We start from the raw sequence: 17,817 nt of genomic DNA on the forward strand, positions 1-17,817 counted from the left end.
CCAAGCCCTCCCTAACCCGGACGACTTTGTGCGTCGCCCCCCTCTCCGGTCGCGGCCGGTTACGACAGAGCCTGGGCGCGAACCCAGGGACTCTGATAGCACAGCTGGCGCTGCAGTACAGCGCCCTTTAACCACTGCGCCACCCGGGAGGCCAAATATACTTTATTGCAGACAGAATTAGTTTTTCCCCACAGACAGAAAAACTCCTCAGTTTCATCAGCTGTCCGGATGGCTGGGCTCAGACGATCCCGCAGGTGAAGAATCCGGATATGGCGTCCTTGGCTGGCATGGTTACACGTGGTCTGTGGTTGTGAGGCCGTTAGACGCACTGCCAAATTCTCTAAAACGACATTGGAGGCGGCTTATGGTAGAGAAATGAACATTCAATTTTCTGGCAACAGTTCTGGTGGACATCCCTGCAGTCAGCATGCCAATGGAATGCCCCCTCAAAATTTGAGACATCTGTGGCATTGTGTTGTGACAAAAAATCTGCACATTTTAGAGTGATCTTTTAATGTCCCCAGTACAAGGTGCACCTGTGTAATGATCATGCTGTTTAATCAGCTTCTTGCCACACCTGTCATGTGGATGGAGAAATGCTCACTAACAGGGATGTAAAAAGAAATATTCCAGGGATCTTTGATTTGAGCTCATGAAACATGGGACCAACACTTTACATGTTGCGTTTATATATTTTTTTGTTCAGTATAGAGATATAGTCAACTAAATGAATCTATTAATAATAAAAACCATTTACCAAATGCTTTTATCCAAAAGTAATTTACAGTTATGCGTGCATACAGTTTATGTACAGGTGGTCCCGGGAATTGAACTCACTACCCTGGTGTTGCAAGCGTCAATGCTCACAAACTGAGCTATAGAGGACCACAACTGAATTCAGAGTGGACACAGAGATCCTCGATGATGTCATAAATAGTTGTTGTCCTGCCACTGACCTGTTGGAAGATACAGAGATGAGGAAAGGTTCTGGAGATGTCCAGCTTGATCAGCTCCAGACTGGCCTCTCTGTCCGCCAGAGATGAACCTGCATCCACACACACACACACACACACACACACACACACACACACACACACACACACAACATCACACACTTCCTTTAGCCAACTCTCATGTTTCCTAACCTTCTGTAGGATTTTTTTGTTGTTTGTTGATTCAATGCGATTCAGATTTAAATTCTCAGCCCTTTGTGAGGTCGAACGTTTTCAATAGCACTTCAGAGAAAGAAGGGGATAAAGATGGAGACGAAGGGAGACGAAAGAGAAGAGAGTCTGTCCTCTACCTTCAGTCACTGGTTCTATAGGCATAGACTTCCACTTGTCCCTGGCCCTGGCCAGACAGATGTTGTAGAGCTCTGTGGAAGAATACATCACAACACTGATCACCATGTGCACACACACACACACACACACACACACACACACACACACAAACAAAAACCTGCCATTGAACACTCCGTTGCTACAATTAACATGGAAGTAAACCAAGGCATTACTGTCATAGTCCCTCTATCTAAAAGCCTTCCACTGCAGCACATCAGGCCTGGACAGCCTCAAGGTCTTCTCTCCAGTACCAACGAGCTATTCAGTGTCTCAGTGGTGCTGTGCTTATCTACCAGCCTTGTCCTAGACCCTGCTGCTCTCTAGTGAGAATAACTGAGGAGAGAGAGAGGGGTGTGTGTGTGAGATACATGATCCCATTTGGTTTGGATGTAATTGGCAAAATGGGCCACCAGGGGGGGGTGTTTTTTCGCTGAGTCATGCTGAAATTGAGACCTCTAGTATCTACAGTCCTCTTTTTCCCCCCACACACACACACAATATGGGGTGTGTATAATTCAGTAGCCTCAGACCTACAGTGAGGTGTGTGTCCTACCGTGAGTGATGTTGAGCTCGTTGCCCACCGCCAGGCTCCAGACCTTGCCCCTGACGCTAGGGGGCACGCCCTGCCACCAGAGGTCCCTGACCCGCCGAGAGTTACACATGGTGCTCCAGTTGGGCAGAATCTCCTGGTTCCAGGTCTGGGCGGCGTTGCCAATGCTCTCTTCCACCTTACACCTGAGCTCCAGCTGCTTCCTCCTCTTCTGGGCCTCCTTGAGCTCTACGGAGGCAGGGAGGGGAGCGAGGCAGGCAGGGAGGGGAGCGAGGCAGGCAGGGAGGGGAGCGAGGCAGGCAGGGAGGAGGAGGCGAGGCAGGCAGGGAGGGAGCGAGGCAGGCAGGGAGGGGAGCGAGGCAGGCAGGGAGGGGAGCGAGGCAGAGGTGGGAGCGAGGCAGAGGGGGAGCGAGGCAGAGGGGGAGCGAGGCAGAGGGGGAGGGGCAGGGAGGGGAGCGAGGCAGGGAGGGGAGCGAGGGGGAGGGGAGCGAGGCAGGGAGGGGAGCGAGGCAGGGAGGGAGCGAGGCAGAGAGGGGAGCGAGGCAGAGAGGGGAGCGAGGCAGAGAGGGGAGCGAGGCAGAGAGAAGAGACCGTTAGATGACAATATCTATTACATTACAATGATATAGTGCCCTTCTAGGACCACTGATCTGCAGGGATGTCATGGCTGTGAAACAGTAGTCGGAACCAATACAGTCAGTTTTAATGACGGAACGAGGACAAGAAATGGCAGCGATTATAAAAGTATCCAAGGCTGCTTTTACACAGGCAACCCAATTTGGATATTTTCTCTACTTTTTTTCCAATCACATCAGCTCTTTTGGCAAAAGATCAGAATTGGGCTGCCTGTGTAAACGTAGTCTAAAGAGCTGGAGAAGTGGAAAGGCGTTCATTTTGACTATAAGTGGTCATGACAGATAGAACTTCTCGAGCCCTGGGAGAGGGAATGTCCCTATGAAAGAGGTATGATCCAGATGAATGAATAAATCATGAACAGTCACCTCTCTTCTTGGCCTGGGCCACCATCTCCTCATACTGTTGTCTGTGTTTCTGGGCCTCCTCCGCAGGCTTGGCTGGCAGATTACTGCAACACACACACATTGTAGTGAGTGACTGTGTGCGTGCGTGGTTTGAACTTGGTGCCTTACATTATTCATGGTGGTTGAGCTGCTGGTGTATTGGTGGAGAAGGCAGGCAATGGAAAGAGTGAGTGAGGGATGGATGGAGAGGGGGAGGGGGGGTGGAGAGAGACCTTGAGTGACCTTGGCCTGGTCTCAGATGATTGCTTTACTAAGCCAATCCTCCTGTTGATCTGACACACCCTAACCCACACCGTACACGACTAAATATTCCATATGTTTACCATTTGTTTGCATAAAATGCTTTCACTCTGAAAAATGTGTGTTCACAGCAGGGAGGCCCACTCGAAGCTGTGAGACACAGGGAGAGACACAGAGAGAGCGCGAGACAGACAGAGGAGAGACAATAGAGAGACAGAGGAGAGAGAATAGAGAGAGAGAGAAGCGAGAACGAGAGAGACACACTAAACTGTCAGCAGCCTCTAGCTAAACTAGCTCTCATAAGAGTTAGGAAACCACATGGGTTAGTTAGTCTGGCATGAAGGAGACATAATGAAGCAGGGAAGAGAAATGAGGAGAGACAGAGACAAAGTACAGGCACAGTGAGCACAGCCTTGCCACTGAGAAGGGTAGACACAGGAAAAACTGGCTCCCTGTAGAGGAAAGGCTGTGCAACCACTGCACAACAGCAGAACCTGAAACAGAGCTGCATTTCCTGACAAAATATAAAAAAAATATAAAACAATTAGAGTGTAATTTCCCCAAATGTGAAACCCTTATTCAAGGTGAAACACACACACACACTCCATGTCTCAATTGTCTCACAGCATAAAAATCCTTCTTTAACCCGTCTCCTCCCCTTCATCTACACTGATTGAAATTGGATTTAACAAGTGACGATAATAAGGGATCGTAGCTTTCACCTGGTCAGTTCTATCTCATGGAATACTTTTTATAAACTAGGTGGTTCGAGCCCTGAATGCTGATTGGCTGAAAGCTGTGGTATTTTATTTTTTAATTATACCTTTATTTAACTAGGCAAGTCAGTTAAAAACAAATTCTTATTTACAATGACGGCCAACACTGGCCAAACCTGGACGACGCTGGGCCAAATGTGCACCGCCCTATGGGACTCCATATGCCGGCCGGTTGTGATACAGCCTGGAATCGAACCAGGGTCTGTAGTGATGCCTTAAACCGCTGCACCACTCGTGACTAAATCAGATCGTATACCATGGGTATGACAAAACATTTCTTGTTACTGCTCTAATTACGTTGGTAACCAGTTTATAATAGCAATAAGGCACCTCGGGGGTTTGTGGTATATGGCCAATATACCACAGCTAAGGGCTGAGTCCAGGCACTCCGCGTTGTGTTGTGCTTAAGAACAGCCCTTAGCCGTGGTATATTGGCCATATACCACATCTCCTCAGGCCTTGTTACTTAAATATACTCAGTGTATATTTGCTGTATGTGTGAAAGAGAAAAAGAAAGAGCCCCAGCCAAGTCATCCACTACAGGGCAGCCCTGTAGAGGGCAGGGATAAGAGCTGGGCAGCCCTGTAGAGAGCAGGGATAAGAGCTGGGCAGCCCTGTAGAGGGCAGGGATAAGAGCTGGGCAGCCCTGTAGAGAGCAGGGATAAGAGCTGGGCAGCCCTGTAGAGGGCAGGGATAAGAGCTGGGCAGCCCTGTAGAGGGCAGGGATAAGAGCTGGGCAACCCTGTAGAGAGCAGGGATAAGAGCTGGGCAGCCCTGTAGAGGGGGATAAGAGCTGGGCATAAGAGCTGGAGCAGCAGCCCTGTAGAGGGCAGGGATAAGAGCTGGGCAGCCCTGTAGAGGGCAGGGATAAGAGCTGGGCAGCCCTGTAGAGGGCAGGGATAAGAGCTGGGCAGCCCTGTAGAGAGCAGGGATAAGAGCTGGGCAGCCCTGTAGAGAGCAGGGATAAGAGCTGGGCAACCCTGTAGAGAGGGATAAGAGCTGGGCAGCCCTGTAGGATAAGAGCTGGGCAGCCCTGTAGAGAGGGATAAGAGCTGGGCAGCCCTGGAGGGCAGGGATAAGAGCTGGGCAGCCCTGTAGAGGGCAGGGATAAGGATAGAGGGCAGGGATAGCTGGGCAGCCCTGTAGAGAGCTGGGCAGCCCTGTAGAGGGGGATAAGAGCTGGGCAGCCCTGTAGAGAGCCTGGGCAGCCCTGTAGAGAGCAGGGATAAGAGCTGGGCAGCCCTGTAGAGAGCAGGGATAAGAGCTGGGCAGCCCTGTAGAGAGCAGGGATAAGAGCTGGGCAGCCCTGTAGAGAGCAGGGATAAGAGCTGGGCAGCCCTGTAGAGAGCAGGGATAAGAGCTGGGCAGCCCTGTAGAGGGATAGGGATAAGAGCTGGGCAGCCCTGTAGAGAGCAGGGATAAGAGCTGGGCAGCCCTGTAGAGAGCAGGGATAAGAGCTGGGCAGCCCTGTAGAGAGCAGGGATAAGAGCTGGGCAGCCCTGTAGAGAGCAGGGATAAGAGCTGGGCAGCCCTGTAGAGAGCAGGGATAAGAGCTGGGCAGCCCTGTAGAGAGCGGGATAAGAGCTGGGCAGCCCTGGAGCAGGGATAAGAGCTGGGCAGCCCTGTAGAGGGCAGGGATAAGAGCTGGGCAGCCCTGAGCTGGGCAGCCCTGTAGAGAGCAGGGATAAGAGCTGGGCAGCCCTGTAGAGGGCAGGGATAAGAGCTGGGCAGCCCTGTAGAGAGCAGGGATAAGAGCTGGGCAGCCCTGTAGAGAGCAGGGATAAGAGCTGGGCAGCCCTGTAGAGATAAGAGCTGGGCAGCCCTGGGAGCAGGGATAAGAGCTGGGCAGCCCTGGGATAGAGAGCAGGGGATAAGAGCTGGGCAGCCCTGTAAGGGCAGGGATAAGCTGGGCAGCCCTGTAGAGAGCAGGGATAAGAGCTGGGCAGCCCTGTAGAGAGCAGGGATAAGAGCTGGGCAGCCCTGTAGAGAGCAGGGGATAAGAGCTGGGCAGCCCTGGATAAGAAGCCCTGTAGAGGGCAGGGATAAGAGCTGGGCAGCCCTGTAGAGCAGCCCTGTAGGGATAAGAGCTGGGCAGCCCTGTAGAGAGCAGGGATAAGAGCTGGGCAGCCCTGTAGAGGGCAGGGATAAGAGCTGGGCAGCCCTGTAGAGAGCAGGGATAAGAGCTGGGCAGCCCCCTGTAGAGAGCAGGGATAAGAGCTGGGCAGCCCTGTAGAGAGCAGGGATAAGAGCTGAGAGCAGGGATAAGAGCTGGGCAGCCCTGTAGAGAGCAGGGATAAGAGCTGGGCAGCCCTGTATCAGGGATAAGAGCTGGGCAGCCCTGTAGAGAGCAGGGATAAGGCTGGGCAATGGGCAGCCCTGTAGAGAGCAGGGAAAAGAGCTGGGCAGCCCTGTAGAGAGCAGGGAAAAGATGGGCAGCCCTGTAGAGAGCAGGGATAAGAGCTGGGCAGCCCTGTAGAGAGCAGGGATAAGAGCTGGGCAGCCCTAGAGAGCAGGGATCTGGGCAGCCCTGTAGAGAGCAGGGATAAGAGCTGGGCAGCCCTGTAGAGAGCAGGGAAAAGAGCTGGGCAAAGAGCAGGGAAAAGAGCTGGGCAGCCCTGTAGAGAGCAGGGAAAAGAGCTGGGCAGCCCTGTAGAGAGCATGGAAAAGAGCTGGGCAGCCCTGTAGAGAACAGGGATAAGAGCTGGGCAGCCCTGTCTAAGAGCAGCCCTGTAGAAATAAGAGCTGGGCAGCCCTGTAGAGAGCAGGGATAAGAGCTGAGCAGCCCTGTAGAGAGCAGGGATAAGAGCTGGGCAGCCCTGTCAGGGATAAGAGCTGGGCAGCCCTGTAGAGGGCAGGGATAAGAGCTGGGCAGCCCTGTAGAGAGCAGGGATAAGAGCTGGGCAACCCTGTAGAGGGCAGGGATAAGAGCTGGGCAACCCTGTAGAGAGCAGGGATAAGAGCTGGGCAGCCCTGTAGAGAGCGGGGATAAGAGCTGGGCAACCCTGTAGAGAGCGGGGATAAGAGCTGGGCAGCCCTGTAGAGAGCAGGGATAAGAGCTGGGCAGCCCTGTAGAGGGCAGGGATAAGAGCTGGGCAGCCCTGTAGAGGGCAGGGATAAGAGCTGGGCAGCCCTGTAGAGGGCAGGGATAAGAGCTGGGCAGCCCTGTAGAGGGCAGGGATAAGAGCTGGGCAACCCTGTAGAGAGCAGGGATAAGAGCTGGGCAGCCCTGTAGAGAGCGGGGATAAGAGCTGGGCAGCCCTGTAGAGGGCAGGGATAAGAGCTGGGCAACCCTGTAGAGAGCAGGGATAAGAAGCCCTGTAATAAAGCTGGGCAGCCCTGTTAAGAGCTGGGCAGCCCTGTAGAAGCAGGGATAAGAGCTGGGCAGCCCTGTAGAGGGCAGGGATAAGAGCTGGGCAGCCCTGTCAGGGATAAGAGCTGGGCAGCCCTGTAGAGGGCAGGGATAAGAGCTGGGCAGCCCTGTAGAGAGCAGGGATAAGAGCTGGGCAGCCCTGTAGAGGGCAGGGATAAGAGCTGGGCAACCCTGTAGAGAGCAGGGATAAGAGCTGGGCAGCCCTGTGAGAGCGGGGATAAGAGCTGGGCAACCCTGTAGAGAGCAGGGATAAGAGCTGGGCAGCCCTGTAGAGAGCAGGGATAAGAGCTGGGCAGCCCTGTGGGCAGGGATAAGAGCTGGGCAGCCCTGTCAGGGATAAGTAGCCCTGTAGAGGGCAGGGATAAGAGCTGGGCAGCCCTGTAGAGGGCAGGGATAAGAGCTGGGCAACCCTGTAGAGAGCAGGGATAAGAGCTGGGCAGCCCTATAAGAGCTGGGCAGCCCTGTAGAGGGCAGGGATAAGAGCTGGGCAACCCTGTAGAGAGCAGGGATAAGAGCTGGGCAGCCCTGTATAAGAGCTGGGCAGCCCTGTGTAAGAGCTGGGCAGCCCTGTAGAGAGCAGGGATAAGAGCTGGGCAGCCCTGTAGAGGGCAGGGATAAGAGCTGGGCAGCCCTGTAGAGAGCAGGGATAAGAGCTGGGCAGCCCTGTAGAGGGCAGGGATAAGAGCTGGGCAGCCCTGTGAGAGCAGGATAAGAGCTGGGCAGCCCTGTAGAGAGCAGGGATAAGAGCTGGGCAGCCCTGTAGAGAGCAGTGTAAGAGCTGGGCAGCCCTGTGAGAGCAGGGATGTGGGCAGCCCTGTGGGATAAGAGCTGGGCAACCCTGTCTAACCCTGTAGAGAGCAGGGATAAGAGCTGTGTGTGGGATAAGAGCTGGGCAACCCTGTGAGAGCGGGGATAAGAGCTGGGCAGCCCTGTCTAATAAGAGCTGGGCAGCCCTGTAGAGGGCAGGGATAAGAGCTGGGCAGCCCTGTAGAGGGCAGGGATAAGAGCTGGGCAGCCCTGTAGAGGGCAGGGATAAGAGCTGGGCAGCCCTGTAGAGGGCAGGGATAAGAGCTGGGCAACCCTGTAGAGAGCAGGGATAAGAGCTGGGCAGCCCTGTGAGAGCGGGGATAAGAGCTGGGCAGCCCTGTAGAGGGCAGGGATAAGAGCTGGGCAACCCTGTCTAGCAGGGATAAGAGCTAAGCCCTGTAGAGAGCGGGGATGTTGGGCAGCCCTGTAGAGGGCAGGGATGAGCTGGGCAGCCCTGTAGAGTGGGATAAGAGCTGGGCAGCCCTGTAGAGGGCAGGGATAAGAGCTGGGCAGCCCTGTAGAGAGCAGGGATAAGAGCTGGGCACCCTGTCTAATAAGAGCTGGGCAGCCCTGTGAGAGCAGGGATAAGAGCTGGGCAGCCCTGTGAGGGCAGGGATAAGAGCTGGGCAACCCTGTAGAGAGCAGGGATAAGAGCTGGGCAGCCCTGTCTGGGCATAGAAGTAGGGATAAGAGCTGGGCAGCCCTGTAGAGAGCAGGGATAAGAGCTGGGCAGCCCTGTGAGGGCAGGGATAAGAGCTGGGCAGCCCTGTCAGGGATAAGAGCTGGGCAGCCCTGTAGAGGGCAGGGATAAGAGCTGGGCAGCCCTGTGAGGGCAGGGATAAGAGCTGGGCAACCCTGTGAGAGCAGGGATAAGAGCTGGGCAGCCCTGTCTAAGAGCTGGGCAGCCCTGTAGAGGGCAGGGATAAGAGCTGGGCAACCCTGTAGAGAGCAGGGATAAGAGCTGGGCAGCCCTGTGAGAGCGGGGATAAGAGCTGGGCAGCCCTGTAGAGGGCAGGGATAAGAGCTGGGCAGCCCTGTAGAGAGCAGGGATAAGAGCTGGGCAGCCCTGTAGAGGGCAGGGATAAGAGCTGGGCAGCCCTGTCAGGGATAAGAGCTGGGCAGCCCTGTAGAGGGCAGGGATAAGAGCTGGGCAGCCCTGTGAGAGCAGGGATAAGAGCTGGGCAGCCCTGTAGAGGGCAGGGATAAGAGCTGGGCAGCCCTGTCAGGGATAAGAGCTGGGCAGCCCTGTAGAGAGCAGGGATAAGAGCTGGGCAGCCCTGTAGAGAGAGCAGGGATAAGAGCTGGGCAGCCCTGTAGAGAGCAGGGATAAGAGCTGGGCAGCCCTGTAGAGAGCAGGGATAAGAGCTGGGCAGCCCTGTAGAGAGCAGGGATAAGAGCTGGGCAGCCCTGTAGAGGGAAAAGCAGGGATAAGAGCTGGGCAGCCCTGTAGAGAGCAGGGATAAGAGCTGGGCAGCCCTGTAGAGAGCAGGGATAAGAGCTGGGCAGCCCTGTAGAGAGCAGGGATAAGAGCTGGGCAGCCCTGTAGAGAGCAGGAGAAAAGAGCTGGGCAGCCCTGTAGAGAGCATGGAAAAGAGCTGGGCAGCCCTGTAGAGAACAGGGATAAGAGCTGGGCAGCCCTGTAGAGGGCAGGGATAAGAGCTGGGCAGCCCTGTAGAGGGCAGGGATAAGAGCTGGGCAGCCCTGTAGAGAGCAGGGATAAGAGCTGAGCAGCCCTGTAGAGAGCAGGGATAAGAGCTGAGCAGCCCTGTATAGGGCAGGGATAAGAGCTGGGCAGCCCTGTAGCTGGGCTGGCGTCATGTTGATCATGGTTAGACAAGCAATCCTCCAAAAGGGGAATGAAGTCTGATCCATGACTCAACAGTAGAAACTCTACAGTCTCCTGCAGAGCTGCTCCATCACCCTCTGAATGGCACACTCCATGTCTCAATTGTCTCACAGCTTAAAAATCCTTCTTTAACCCGTCTCCTCCCCTTCATCTACACTGATTGAACGTGGATTTAATAAGTGACGACAATAAGGGATCATAGCTTTCACCTGGTCATGGAATACTCTGTGAATATACTCCTGCTGTGGTTGTATGACTGTACAGAATCAATAAACAGTTTGTTGAAAGCCCCCCCCATCTTTCCTTCAATAATGCCCAGAGCCAGGTAATACCAGACAAGGACAAGACTGTATAAGAGGGTCCTGTGTGTGTAAACCCTGTCTAGTATAAGTGTGTGTGTGTACCCTGTCTAGTATAAGTGTGTACCCTGGCTAGTATAAGTGTGTGTGTGTGATGTACGCAGGGCGAGGCTCCAGTATAAGTGTGTGTGTGTGTGTGTGTGTGTGTGAACCCTGTCTAATATAAGTGTGTGTTTGTGTGTGTGTGTGTATATGTGTGTGAACCCTGTCTAATATAAGAATGTGTGTGTGTGTGTGTGTGTGAACCCTGTCTAATATAAGTATATGTGTGTGTGTGTGTGTGTGTGTGTGTGTGTGTGAACCCTGTCTAATACAAGTATGTGTGTGTGTGTGTGTGTGTGTGTGTGAACCCTGTCTAATATAAGTATGTGTGTGTGTGTGTGTGTGAACCCTGTCTAATATATGTGTGTGTGTGTGTGTGTGAAACCCTGTCTAATATATGTGTGTGTGTGTGTGTGTGTGTGTGTGTGTGTGTGTGTGTGAACCCTGTCTAATATATGTGTGTGTGTGTGTGTGTGTGTGTGTGTGTGAACCCTGTCTAGTATAAGTGTGTGTGTTACATCTAATAGGGCGAGCCTCCAGTATAAGTGTGTGTGTGTGTGTGTGTGTGTGTGTGTGTGTCTAATATATGTGTGTGTGTGTGTGTGTGTGAACCCTGTCTAGTATAAGTGTGTGTGTTACATACGCAGGGCGAGCCTCCAGTATAAGTGTGTGTGTGTGTGTGTGTGTGTGTGTGTGTGTGTGACCCAGGGCTAGCCGCCAGTATAAGTGTGTGTGTGTGTGTGTGAACCCTGTCTAATATGTGTGTGTGTGTGTGTGTGTGTGTGTGTGTGTGTGAACCCTGTCTAATATGTGTGTGTGTGTGTGTGTGTACCTGTCTAATATGTGTGTGTGTGTGTGTGTGTGTGTACCCTGTCTAATATGTGTGTGTGTGTGTGTGTGTGTGTACCCTGTCTAATATGTGTGTGTGTGTGTGTGTGTGTGTGTGTGTGTGTGTGTGTGTGTGTGTGTGTGTGTGTGTGTGTGTGTGTAAACCCTGTCTAGTATAAGTGTGTGTGTGTTACATACACAGGGCGAGCCTCCAGTATAAGTGTGTGTGTGTGTGTGTGTGTGTGACGTGCACAGGGCGAGCCGCCAGTATAAGTGTGTGTGTGTGTGTGTGTGTGTGTGTGTGTGTGTGTGACGTACGCAGGGCGAGCCTCCAGAATAAGTGTGTGTGTTACGTACGCAGGGTGAGCCTCCAGTATAAGTGTGTGTGTGTGTGTGTATGTGACGTACACAGGGCGAGCCTCCAGTATAAGTGTGTGTGTGTGTGTGTGTGTGTGTGTGTGTGTGTGTGTGTGTGTGTGTGTAAACCCTGTCTAGTATAAGTGTGTGTGTGTTACGTACGCAGGGCGAGCCTCCAGTATAAGTGCTGTGGTGGAGTTGGGCTCAAAGTCCAGGTTCTTCCTGACACTCTGTCTAGGAGACGAGGGACTGTGTCCAGGTCCAGCTCTGCTAGTGTTACTTTCACATTCCTAGAACAGACACAAAAACACACCCTCAACACATAGTGTGTACACACACACACACACACACACACACACACGTACAATGCAAATATCAGATTTCAGGAGAGAAACAGGTTTTATTTGCCAAGGTCCTACCTGTCAATTTGAGTCTCATATTCCTTTAGGAAAACTGCACGGACACCCAAAGGATATAGTCAAAAGATACAATGAAATATCAAGACAGACAAGTGGCTTTATTCACCCGACTGAACAACCAGGAAATCCTAATTGAAATCTAACGGCTCCGTAGTTAGACGTGACGAGCTGAATCCTCAACGGGATGTGTTGACAGATCCATGGTCTGGTAAAACTACATTTAAAAAACTAAAAACAGGGAGCATCTTATGAAACCTCAGTCTGGATCAGACTCAGCTCAGAGAAAAGCTTCATTTCCACTGAAGACTTATTTTATCGCTTGGTCCACTTTCTCTCTCTCACACACACACACACACTTATACTGGAGGCTCGCCCTGCGTACGTAACACACACACACACACACACACACCCCTGGACCTTAGTGTCCCTTATCTAATGAGTGCGTCCCTCTGTGTGTCACAGAGCGGGGCGCGTGACGCCCTGGCAATTAGACCTCCGGCCACAGGAGCAGTTAAACAATGACAGAGAGTTGACTCACTCACAGGGGTGTGTGTGTGTGTGCGGCACAAAGAGGCCACAGCCTGAGTCAACAGAGAGATGGGCCTGTACTGTAAGATGTAGAGGCAGAGTGATCTGTGTGTGATGGAGGATCAGTACAGTGGCTGGTTGAGAGATGGGGCTGGACCATATGGCCATAACATGTGATATCACCATATTGTTATTATGAGCCGTGCATGGTCCTGAAATAGATCATTCATTCTAAGTAGTTTTACATGGGTTTTCTCCACTCCGACAGTTTTACCCTCAAACAAACTAGGACAAAACTGACAGTTATTGATCATGTCAATTTATGTTGTCTGAAAAGGTCACGCTCAGGCCAGCTACTATTCTATGAATGCTTAATGAATAAGAAGCAACTGATTCTAGTATATGTTTGTAGGAACAGTTTCCAAGATCGTTGTAAAGGGCCCTACTGGGCAATGTGCACATTGGGGTCATCTTGAAGGAGGAAGCTAGGCGTGAGGCACAACCTACTGCGATGGATCCCCATGTCACTGCCAACAAAGGAGGGCCACTGCACTGGGGAAATCAGGAGGTGAGATACTCTGAGTGCTGTCTCCTATGTTGTAGAGGAGAGAGCGCGAGACCCAGAGAGAGAGCGCGAGACCCAGAGAGAGCGCGAGACCCAGAGAGAGCGCGAGACCCAGAGAGAGCGCGAGACCCAGAGAGAGCGCGAGAGACAGAGAGAGCGCGAGACCCAGAGAGAGCGCGAGACCCAGAGAGAGCGCGAGAGACAGAGAGAGCGCGAGACCCAGAGAGAGCGCGAGAGACAGAGAGAGCGCGAGAGACAGAGAGAGCGCGAGAGACAGAGAGAGCGCGAGAGACAGAGAGAGCGCGCGAGACAGAGAGAGCGCGCGAGACAGAGAGAGCGCGCGAGACAGAGAGAGCGCGAGACAGAGAGAGCGCGAGACAGAGAGAGCGCGAGACAGAGAGCGATAGAGCGATAGAGAGAGAGACAGAGCCCATTGCCCTTTATGATTGTGAGGTCTGGGGTCCGCTCACCAACCAAGACTTCACAAAATGGGACAAACACTAAATTGAGACTCTGCACGCAGAATTCTGCAAAAATATCCTCCGTGTCCAACGTAGAACACCAAATAATGCATGCAGAGCAGAATTAGGCCGATACCCACTAATTATGAAAATCCAGAAAAGAGTCGTTAAATTCTATAACCACCTAAAAGGAAGCGATTCCCAAACCTTCCATAACAAAGCCATCACCTACAGAGAGATGAACCTGGAGAAGAGTCCCCTAAGCAAGCTGGTCCTGGGGCTCTGTTCACAAACACACCCTACAGAGCCCCAGGACAACAGCACAATTAGACCAAACCAAATCATGAGAAAACAAAAAGATAATTACTTGACACATTGGAAAGAATTAACAAAAAAACAGAGCAAACTAGAATGCTATTTGGCCCTAAACAGAGAGTACACAGCGGCAGAATACCTGACCACTGTGACTGACCAAAAATTAAGGAAAGCTTTGACTATGTACAGACTCAGTGAGCATAGCCTTGCTATTGAGAAAGGCCGCCGTAGGCAGACATGGCTCTCAAGAGAAGACAGGCTATGTGCTCACTGCCCACAAAATGAGGTGGAAACTGAGCTGCACTTCCTAACCTCCTGCCCAATGTATGACCATATTAGAGAGACATATTTCCCTCAGATTACACAGATCCACAAAGAATTCGAAAACAAATCCAATTTTGAAAAACTCCCATATCTACTGGGTGAAATACCACAGTGTGCCATCACAGCAGCAAGATTTGTAACCTGTTGCCACGAGAAAGGGCAACCAGTGAAGAACAAACACCATTGTAAATACAACCCATATTTATGCTTATTTATTTTATCTTGTGTCCTTTACCATTTGTACATTGTTAAAACACTGTATATATATACGTATATATATATATATATATATATATATAACATTTGTAATGTCTTTATTGTTTTGAAACTTCTGTATGTGTAATGTTTACTGTTCATTTTTATTGTTTTTCACTTTATATATTATCTACCTCACTTGCTTTGGCAATGTTAACACATGTTTCCCATGCCAATAAAGCCAGAGACAGAGAGAGAGAGACAGAGAGAGCGATAGAGAGAGAGACAGAGAGAGCGACAGAGAGAGCGACAGAGAGAGCGACAGAGAGAGCGACGGAGAGAGCGACAGAGAGAGCGATAGAGAGAGCGATAGAGAGAGCGACAGAACGAGAGAGAGAGCGACAGAGCGAGAGAGAGAGCGATAGAGAGAGCGATAGAGAGAGCGACAGAGAGAGCGATAGAGAGAGCGAGAGACAGAGCGAGAGAGAGAGCGACAGAGCGAGAGCGACAGAGCGAGAGAGAGCGACAGAGAGAGCGACAGAGAGAGCGACAGAGCGAGAGAGAGCGACAGAGAGAGCGACAGAGAGAGCGACAGAGAGAGCGACAGAGCGAGAGAGAGCGACAGAGCGAGAGAGAGCGACAGAGCGAGAGAGAGAGCGACAGAGCGAGCGACAGAGCGAGAGAGAGAGCGACAGAGCGAGAGAGAGAGCGACAGAGCGAGAGCGACAGAGCGAGAGAGAGCGACAGAGCGAGAGAGAGAGCGACAGAGCGAGAGAGAGAGCGACAGAGCGAGAGCGACAGAGCGAGAGAGAGCGACAGAGAGAGCGACAGAGAGAGCGACAGAGCGAGAGAGAGCGACAGAGAGAGCGACAGAGAGCGCGACAGAGAGAGAGAGCGCGACAGAGCGAGAGAGCGCGACAGAGCGAGAGAGCGAGAGCGACAGAGCGAGAGAGAGCGACAGAGCTAAATTGAGACTCTGAGCAGAGAGAGCTGCAGAGAAATATCCTCCGAGCGAACGAGAGCGAGACCAAATAATGCATGCACAGCAGCGAGAGAGGCGAGATAGCCGACAGAGCGAAAAGCGAGAGCGAAAGAGCGAAATTCTATAACCACAGAGCGAGAGCGAGAGAGCCCAAACCTTCCAGACAGAGCCATCACCTCCGACAGAGATGAGCGACAGAGAGAGAGCGACAGAGCGAGAGCGACAGAGCCTGAGAGGCTCTGTTCGCGACAGAGCGAGAGAGCGCGACAGAGCGAGAGAGCCCCAGAGACAAGAGCACAGAGCGACAGAGCGAGAAACCAAATCATGAGAAAAGCGAGACAAAGATAATTACAGAGCGAGAGAGCGAGAGAAAGAGAGCGCGACAGAGAGAGAGAGCGAGACAGAGCGAGAGAGCGCGACAGAGAGAGAGCGCAAACAGAGAGAGAGAGAGCGAGACAGAGAGCGAGACAGAGAGAGAGAGCGAGACAGAGAGAGAGAGCGAGACAGAGAGAGAGAGAGCGCGACAGAGAGAGAGAGCGCGACAGAGAGAGAGAGCCACAGAGAGAGACGCGACAGAGAGAGAGAGCGCGACAGAGAGAGAGAGCAGACTCAGAGAGCATAGCCTTGACAGAGAAGAGCGCGACAGAGAGCAGAGAGGCGACAGAGAGAAGAGCAGGACAGAGAGAGAGAGCGCGACAGAGAGAGAGAGCGGACAGAGCGAGAGAGCGAGACAGAGAGAGAGAGCGAGACAGAGCGAGAGAGCCCTCAGAGAGACAGATCCACAGAGAGAGAGAGCGCGACAGAGAGAAACTCCCATATCTACTGAGAGAGAGACGCACAGAGCGCCATCACAGCAGCAAGATTTGTGACCTGTTGCCACGAGAGAGCGAGAGGCAACCAGAGAAGAACAAACACCACTGTACAGAGCGAGGAGCGCGACATTGAGAGTATAGACAGAGCGTATACATATAGAGAGAGAGCGAGACAGAGCAGAGAGCTTTATTGTTTTGAGACAGAGCGAGAGAGCGTACAGAGAGAGAGCGTTCAGAGAGAGAGCGTTTTTCAGAGCTTTAGAGAGCTACGACAGAGCGAGAGCGACAGAGCGAGAGCCCAGAGCGACAGAGCGAGAGACACAGAGAGAGCGACAGAGAGAGAGCGACAGAGAGAGAGCGAGAGAGAGAGAGCGAGAGAGCGACAGAGCGAGAGAGAGCGACAGAGCGAGAGAGAGCGACAGAGCGAGAGCGACAGAGCGAGAGCGACAGAGCGAGAGAGAGCGACAGAGAGAGAGCGAGAGAGAGAGCGACAGAGCGAGAGAGCGAGAGAGCGACAGAGCGAGAGAGCGAGAGAGCGACAGAGCGAGAGAGAGCGACAGAGCGAGAGAGAGCGACAGAGCGAGAGTGAGCGACAGAGAGCGAGAGTGAGCGACAGAGAGCGACCCAAAGAATTCGAAAACAAATCCAATTTTGAAAAACTCCCATATCTACTGGGTGAAATTCCAGTGTGCCATCACAGCAGCAAGATTTGTGACCTGTTGCCACAAGAAAAGGGCAACCAGTGAAGAACAAACACCATTGTAAATACAACCATATTTATGCTTATTTATTTTATCTTGTGTCCTTTACCATTTGTACATTGTTAAAACAATAATAATAATAAATATATATATATATATATGACATTTGTAATGTCTTTATTGTTTTGAAACTTCTGTATGTGTAATGTTTACTGTTAATTTTTATTGTTTTTCACTTTATATATTCACTTTATATATTATCTACCTCATTTGCTTTGGCAATGTTAACCCATGTTTCCCATGCCAATAAAGCCAGAGACAGAGACAGAGAGCGATAGAGAGAGCGATAGAGAGCGAGAGCGATAACAAAAGTGAGATGGATTGGTGGAGGAGGAAGAGGTCAGAGACACTATTGAGTGATGGAAACCCTGACTCCATGTGATGTATAATGGAGATATGTGAGCTGGTGATTCAGAAAGACAAGCCTGTGGCTGCAGACAGGCTGGACTAGGCAGGGCTGCTGCTCAGAGCACAGGGCTGAAAGAGACAGAGCTGTTACTACACAGTGGTGAGTCACTGATTGAAGCGAGACAGAGAATAAAAAAATTACACACAAAAAAAATAAAAAATCAGTTAAAGAACACACTCTTATTTACAAGGATGACCTACACCGGCCAAACCCGGACGACGCACTCCCAATCACAGCCGGTTGTGAAACATCCTGGAATCGAACCGGGGTGTCTGTAGTGATGCCTCTAGCACTGTGAGGCCTTAGACCGCTGCGCCACTCGGGAGCCCCCACACTGCAGGATCAGAGCCACTACTCTCAAACTCTTTCCATGCTCACTTTCTCGCCATTTCTCCCTCACTCCCCCCATCCCATCCGCTCAGTACTTTATGTAGCCTTATGTAAAGCATTGTCACCCCACTGCAGAGACCCAGATTCAGCAGACAGTA

General features: G+C 52.0%; 1 protein-coding gene across 4 annotated transcripts in view; it reads right to left on the reverse strand.

Annotated features, from left to right (window-relative positions):
- Positions 1 to 17,817, reverse strand: part of LOC112214826 (TBC1 domain family member 14) — a 59,147-nt gene that overhangs the window by 11,287 nt on the left and 30,043 nt on the right. For 3 of the 4 annotated variants that reach the window (XM_042298465.1, XM_042298468.1, XM_042298467.1), the window contains 5 exons: positions 11,721 to 11,848; positions 2,895 to 2,977; positions 1,897 to 2,121; positions 1,304 to 1,375; positions 957 to 1,051 (listed from right to left, as the gene is read on the reverse strand). In XM_042298465.1, coding sequence (XP_042154399.1) covers positions 957 to 1,051; positions 1,304 to 1,375; positions 1,897 to 2,121; positions 2,895 to 2,977; positions 11,721 to 11,848 — 603 coding nt within the window. The remainder of the gene's footprint in view (positions 1 to 956; positions 1,052 to 1,303; positions 1,376 to 1,896; positions 2,122 to 2,894; positions 2,978 to 11,720; positions 11,849 to 17,817) is intronic. The other variant, XM_042298466.1, reaches the window with a different exon arrangement.

The sequence above is a fragment of the Oncorhynchus tshawytscha genome, linkage group LG15 (genome assembly GCF_018296145.1).
Source record: "Oncorhynchus tshawytscha isolate Ot180627B linkage group LG15, Otsh_v2.0, whole genome shotgun sequence".
Lineage (NCBI taxonomy): Eukaryota > Metazoa > Chordata > Actinopteri > Salmoniformes > Salmonidae > Oncorhynchus > Oncorhynchus tshawytscha.